The sequence below is a fragment of the Colias eurytheme genome, chromosome 4 (genome assembly GCF_061535395.1).
Source record: "Colias eurytheme isolate Ceu_HAF_F1 chromosome 4, ilColEury1 Martin Lab GWU primary, whole genome shotgun sequence".
NCBI classification, from domain to species: Eukaryota; Metazoa; Arthropoda; class Insecta; order Lepidoptera; family Pieridae; genus Colias; species Colias eurytheme.
In genome coordinates, this window is record NC_142983.1 from 4,188,235 (window position 1) to 4,195,175 (window position 6,941).

Below are 6,941 nucleotides of genomic sequence, written 5' to 3' on the forward strand. Positions count from 1 at the left end.
CAGCTGTTGCCATGGCAACATGGCACACACACATGGATGTTTCGCCGATCGAGGTTTCACTCAATACCACAGAATACATAATAGTAGCTAAACGCTACAGAACGGACACTCTCCGCCTCCCGCCAAAATTAAACTTACCTCACCCCCGCGCGATCAGACATAAAATGGGCCATATTTTTCTGCAAGGACGATACGCAACGAAGATTGACAACATTAATCAAATTGACTTAAAGTAATTTTATTATTTTGGATTTGTGATTATCGTTTTTCGTAGAAAATGGTTAGATATTGTGCTGTTTACGGATGTATTTCATCAGAAAACGCGAATTTTTTTTTACGCTAGTCACAAATGTGCCAACCATAAAGCGTTAACACACACATTTGCAGTCTCTACAGTGTGACTGTCAAAACGATCATTTTGTATGGAGTGTCCGGGGTGTGTCAATACGTAGTATTTGTATTCTCTTTGACTCAATGTTTAGGCGATATACCGTCCGTCTTTTTTTATACGTCCATGATTGTGACGTATTCTTTTTTATCTCTTTCTGCGACACGCATTGCCGGTGTCTATTGGATTCTCTGTCTACGCTATTATGTATTCTGTGATGTAAATTGTAAGCTTCTTGATATAAACACGGTCTAACCACAGTTGTCTAAGACAGTGCGCGCACGAGCAACTTTGTCTCCGCAACTTTTTTGTCTCCGCAACTATTTTGTCTCTCCCACCCATGGGCTAGTATGAAAGTGCGCGCACGTAGCGACGCAACTCCCCATACAAATTGATGGGAGAGACAAAATAGTTGCGGAGACAAAGTTGCTCGTGCGCGCTGGCTGTAACTTAAAGTCAGGGATCTGTCACTTTACTTCTTGTAGGTCTATGTGAAATACGAGTTACGACAAAACCAGATCAAAGAGAACCCGCTCTTAAAGTTAAACCTTGTCTAAAGTTTTTTGTGGTAAGACAGTATAAAATAATCACTATAAAGCCTAATATAAAGAGATATGTAGTGAAAATTATTAATTATTATATCATAAAATTCACTATAAAGTCTGTCAAACGATTCGTGTATCCTATAAAAGGCGGCAAATTTAAAAAATCAAGGTATCCCGTATCCCTGATAATATGGAAAAACATATAAAGTATGTACGTATACTATTTGCGTATATTGTATTTGAACTTAGTATTAGTGACAAGCACTTAGCACTTAGTTACTAAGCCCGTATAAACCAGCCATTATGAGTATTGCTATTATGTTCAACAGTAATAATCATCACGTCACATGTATTATTATCACATACTAGCGGTCCGCTCCGGCTCGCCCGTGGTACATATTTACGTTTTCTCTACATAAGAACCATCCTTGTACTTCAAGGAATATAATAAAAAAAGAATTATCGAAATCGGTTCAGCCGTTCTCGAGTTATGCGCTTACCAACACATTTTGCGATTCATTTTTATATATAAGAGAAGAAGAAGATTATGTAGGTACGTTGAACAAATATACCTAAATAAATAGGTATTTATGTAGGTAATTCATTATGCAATTATGCATTGTGTAATCCAATGTTTATATCTTTATTTCTCTCTTTTACGAAGCCATAAAAGTCTATCTGTCTATCTCCATTCAATTAACTGTATGGCGCTTGTTGTATGACTTTACGTTTCGTTTTGGAATTGTGAATGGAATAGAAAAACAATGCCACTTGTCTACCAATTTTCGTTTCGTTACGCTTACTATATTACTTGCTCTGTGGTTACGCTCGGTCACGTGACGTATCTCCAGCTTATGTCAATTATTGTCAATCTCATACGACATACATTCGTATTTCGTTTATCGATTCTATTGAACTTTACGCTAATAGAAAGCCACTTGTCTAAACAATATTTTTTGCAGTACTATTACTGACCATTATTTTCTACACATAGGTACCACTTAAAAGTAATAACATTCAATTCACTTAATATCACTGCTAAAATATTATTAATAAGTAGTGATAAAGACTAATAAAAAATGGAATCAAGAGTGCGTTCAAGTTCCGAACAATTGTTAGTGCTTCTTGAGTTTATGGAAAAGTAAGTATTCATGAGTACGTGTATGTAATGTAAACAATGACGCCATGATATGTGATACCTACATAAATTGAAAAATCTATAATCTAATCTATACCTACATAAATAATTTGTTTATGTTACAGTCATGGTGACTTGGCTAGGCCTCTGCCCGGAGTTCAAGGTCGGGTAAGATCGGAGCAACTATGGGCTGATCTTACAAACATTTTAAATGCTCTGGGAGATGGGGTCAGCAAGACAACAGAAAAGTGGAAAAAAGTAAGGACCTAATGAACATATTTGGAATTTAAAGCCTAGTAATCCTCGTTCGGATAACATATGATTTCAAGGGTTTGATTCCCAGCTGGAACAGTCATTTATATCTAATTAATGTTCATTCCAAACTGAGACAATCATTCATCTAAAAGCGTATTAAATAATCTAATTAATGGTTATGTGTCTGGACAAGGGGACACACCTTTGTGGTTATGAATTTTGGTTTGTTATTGTTTATCTCGCTCCCTGCCTGACTACAAAAAACTACAGAGACTACAGAAAAATAATAATAAATTATAGACCAGTGTGCACACTTTGTTATTACTAGACTTGCTCTGAAAGTGAATGCTTTGTAATGTAACTGGAACTTTCACTATGATGATAATAATCAGTCAATGTAAACAATAGTTCAAGCACAGACTACAAAGAATACTAAAAGCTTTGCTTTGGGGTCCGATGGCCATAATTATGTTATGTCCAATTTATTTTAATTGGCTTTTTAATCTCATTTATACTATAACATACTTATGTCTAAGTGATTTTATATTATAAAGGTATGGGCAGATTGGAAGACAAAGACAAAAAAAAAGGGATTGACCATAAGGCAACATGCTGGACGGACTGAAGGTGGACCAGCCAGAGGGCAAACCTTGTCAGCTATTGAAAAAAGAGTGCTAGCTGTAATGGGTTCACTAGCAGTGGAACGACAAGCCTCTGTAGAAGAGCTTGGATTTAATGTAAGTATGTATATGTAACTAATAACTAACTAAACTATGTAGCGATAAGGCCGCCGTTTGTACATGTCTTTCTCTATTTTATGTTCTTTCTGTATTTGTACTTTCTGATGTGTGTGCAATAAAGTATAAATAAATAAATAAATAAAATAACTAGCACACCATTGAGCCGTGCCTCCCAACACAGTCTGATAAAGCTTAAGTTTTAAGTTTTGTGCTACAAAAAGTAATAACCCCCTGTGATTCCGGGGACTGAGGGAATAAACATTTTTTTATTTTGATTTTTTTAACAATCTTTTTCAGACATATCAATCTTCTGCAAAATATGATCCTGATGCTAAAGATCATATAGTATATTTGATAGAAAGTGTAGATGGTAAGTATTTTTAGTAATAAACTTATTTAGTTTAAATAAATTGCAAATAACAATTCTTTAAAATTACCTAATAAACCATAGATTTGCCATTTAAATTTTTCAGTAGCTCTTGCTTATGACTTTGTCCATGTAATCTTTAAGAAACTGTTCAGTGTTCATCAGAATAAAAAGTTTTCTGTGCTTTTATTCAAGCATTACCTTTTATTATGCTTTTATGAATTTTATTATGTTTTTATTCAGAAACTATGTGCCAAATTTCATCGAAATTCGTTCAGCCGTTGATTGATCCTACAAACATTTTTTTTATTAGTAGGATATATATTGAAAGATATTGAATTCCCATGGGATTGATAAAAATACTGTTTTAATCTGAATTAAACGCCGACGAAGTCACGGGCGTTAGCTTGTAAAAAATAAAAAAAAAAACCATCCAAACTTTTTATATAAGATTAGTAGTCTGTCTACACTAAATTTGATTTTTTGCAAAAACGCCACAACCTTCCACTTCATAACCCTCAAATAATTTACATCTGCCTTCCACATCCCAGATAAAAATAGCACCACGAGGCCCACTCGTGCTCAGGAACAGCGGCCTGCTACACCATCCCCGCCAGCCTCACCAACCCCTTCACCCACTAGTCCGAGGCGAAGGCTACCTGCCCCCTCCCCGCCTGCTACTCCCCCAAGGCGTCGTCCGCGTCTAAGGTCGCCAGCGACACCGCAGTCTGCTGCCTCTCCCGACCGCCCTTTTTTGCGAGCCCGTAGACGGGCACCTACCCCCTTCGAGACAGCGGCGAGCGAGTTTGCGACTGTGGAATTACGACGCCTGGAGCTGGAGGAAACCAGGATTAGACAGCAGCACGAGCGTGAATTGCGAGCGTTGGAGGTTGAGCATGAACGTAACCAAGTTTTTAGTAGACTAGTGGACGTCGCTCAAGCCTGGCTTGACTACTATCGGACTAGAGACAACACTGAACCACTGAACATTGAATAGTTACTCAGTCTCAGCGGTTAGATAGATTCGTTTATTTGCTTTTTAACCGACTTCAAAAAAAAGGAGGAGATTATCAATTCGGCCAGTATAATTATTTTTTATGTATGTACACCGATTACTCCGAGGTTTCTTAACCGATTAACTTGATTATATTTTTGTTCGATGCGGGATGGTGTCGAATAATTGGTCCGATAAAAATTTGATTCGGATAGGCCTAGTAGTTGTTATTTTATGAGCATTTTTGTCTGTACTCGATGACTTAATTGACGGTTAACGGTAACCGATTGAGCTGAAATTTTGTATACGTATGTAAATCGGATAGCGATGAAACAATATTATCATGAGTATGCTGTATGACATATAGCTGATTTGATGATGGAATCGGAAGGTGACCATAGGCACTCAGTAATATATTGACCCAACTTTATCCAAAATGGTCTCGTTTGATTCGTGTTGAAAAATACACTAAAAAGTATTAAATAAAAATAACTGCGTTAAAAACAACCGACTTTAAAAACGGAAAAGTAATAAATAAAAAAGATTTGATGTTATTAATTACTACATATTATTTAGATGTGCTATTTATTATAGTAGCGGAAGGAGGAGCGCCCAGCAACGTGTCCTCTCTCTGGAAAGGCTCCTGCCGACTGATTTGAATCGGGTCGCGCGCAGTGTTTTATAGTACTTTAAAAAAAAATGTAGAAAATTAATAGAGATACTTTAGTTGATTTTTTAAATTTTATCTTATAAATAAGACATTCTTTTATTGCAATATGTATAAATTATATTCAATTAAGTCAAATATCTTGGTGAAAATAATCTATAATGTCCAGATCTGTCAGCAATTTCAGATATTTTTAGCTTCAAAATTGACACTAAAAGTGAAATGTCTCTTTTACTGTTAAATTTTAAGACTGCAATGAAAGACTGTTCATGTTTTTGTATTAAGTTTTGCTAATAGTTACCTTTTATAAGTTTAGAGAAACCTTTGTGAACCTAGACAGGTGAAGATTAACTTTTTTTGACCAGAGAAACTATCTATGGACAGGGTGTCATACACTTTCTGCCTTATAGGTTTAAAGTTAGACCGGGTCTAACACTATTGATGCCCCTCTCTTTGTATTAGAAGATGACAGCAATAGATTTAGACCCAGTCTAACTGTAAACCTTGTTTTATAACAAGGCAGATTAGCATATTATTAGACTTTCTCAATAAGGTAGGTAATAGAGGTTTATAATAATTGTGATTGTTAATAAAAATATTATATCAGTTAATATTAATTTTATTTATTTACCTTAATTACATCCTACTAACTAAGAAATTGCGCATAGCTCTGCCTCGGATTAACTCATTTTAGTTATCATTGGTGGAGGTACTATGTTGTACAGCATGATCTTCACTACTTTCTAGACCCCCGGCTGGCAAATCACTTGGAGGTGGTATTCTAGCAGCTAATGCGATGTTGCGTAGCACACAACATGCATTAGTGATTCTGCTAGCCATGTAAGGGTGATAGTGGAGAACTCTGTGTCGAAGCATGTGATGCGCCAACGTGCCTTAAGTAATCCGAAACAGCGCTCAATGCGAGACCTGGCTTGGACATGACGTCGTGTGTACACCTCTTCATGGGATCCTGGTTCAGCATTTAATATTGGCGTCATTAACCATGGTCGCTGCGGGTAACCAGAATCTCCTGAAAAAAGCAATTACATTTTTGTTAATAGACTGCTCCAATTTAAATGAATAATTGTTGTTTATTTGTAGTCATGTCATGCTCACTTAATAATACTATTACTTAGCACTATGTATAGGGCTATTACAGATGTCTTACTATTTACAATACAAGGAACAATGTCTTACCTAATAACCATACGTGTTCACCACTTTCGTGAAGCCCTTGCATGTATGTGCCCATGTGACTTGCAGACCATATGTGGGAGTCATGTGTAGCTCCACCAAATTTTGCATTTACATTCATAATACGTAAGTCAAAATCACAAATTGAAAACAAATTTATGAATATTATGGTTCTCTCCAACCAAGAATCAAACTGCAAGGAATGGAAGTGTTTCTAAGCGCTGAAATAAAGTTACTCAATCTAACAGATAGGTACTTATTTTTTTACATATGATATGACATTGACCGGTTCAAGAGGCTGAATGCAAAAGGAATTATTATTCCGTATTATATTTAATAATAATAATTCTTTATTTTAATTTAGTTGACTCATAGATTTTTCATTACGACTTTTATTTGCTGTGCACCTTGGCATATACCTCCAATATTTTCCATTGAGTTCATACATTAAAAAGAGCATACATTTAAGTATTTTATTTTATTTTTGATGATGATAAGCTACATATTTTCATTTTATGGATAGAATTTATCCAGCTGCTTACCATTTGAACATTTAATGAATGATATCCTTTTCTATTAAGAAACATATGTTCATCATGAACTGGTCTTGTGATAGCAATATGGGTAGATACAGTCAATGCACCCTGTCACTC

At 35.7% G+C, this 6,941-nt stretch overlaps 1 protein-coding gene across 1 annotated transcript; it reads left to right on the forward strand.

Annotated features, from left to right (window-relative positions):
- Window positions 1-1,866: 1,866 nt before the first annotated feature.
- LOC149908874 (uncharacterized) lies at window positions 1,867-4,768 on the forward strand. The gene is made up of 5 exons (XM_090120457.1): window positions 1,867-2,074; window positions 2,197-2,329; window positions 2,881-3,063; window positions 3,364-3,436; window positions 3,985-4,768. Exons 1-5 carry the CDS (start codon window positions 2,013-2,015, stop codon window positions 4,428-4,430), a joined length of 897 nt encoding a protein of 298 aa, XP_089976583.1. The 5' UTR covers window positions 1,867-2,012; the 3' UTR covers window positions 4,431-4,768.
- The last annotated feature ends 2,173 nt before the right edge of the window (window positions 4,769-6,941 follow it).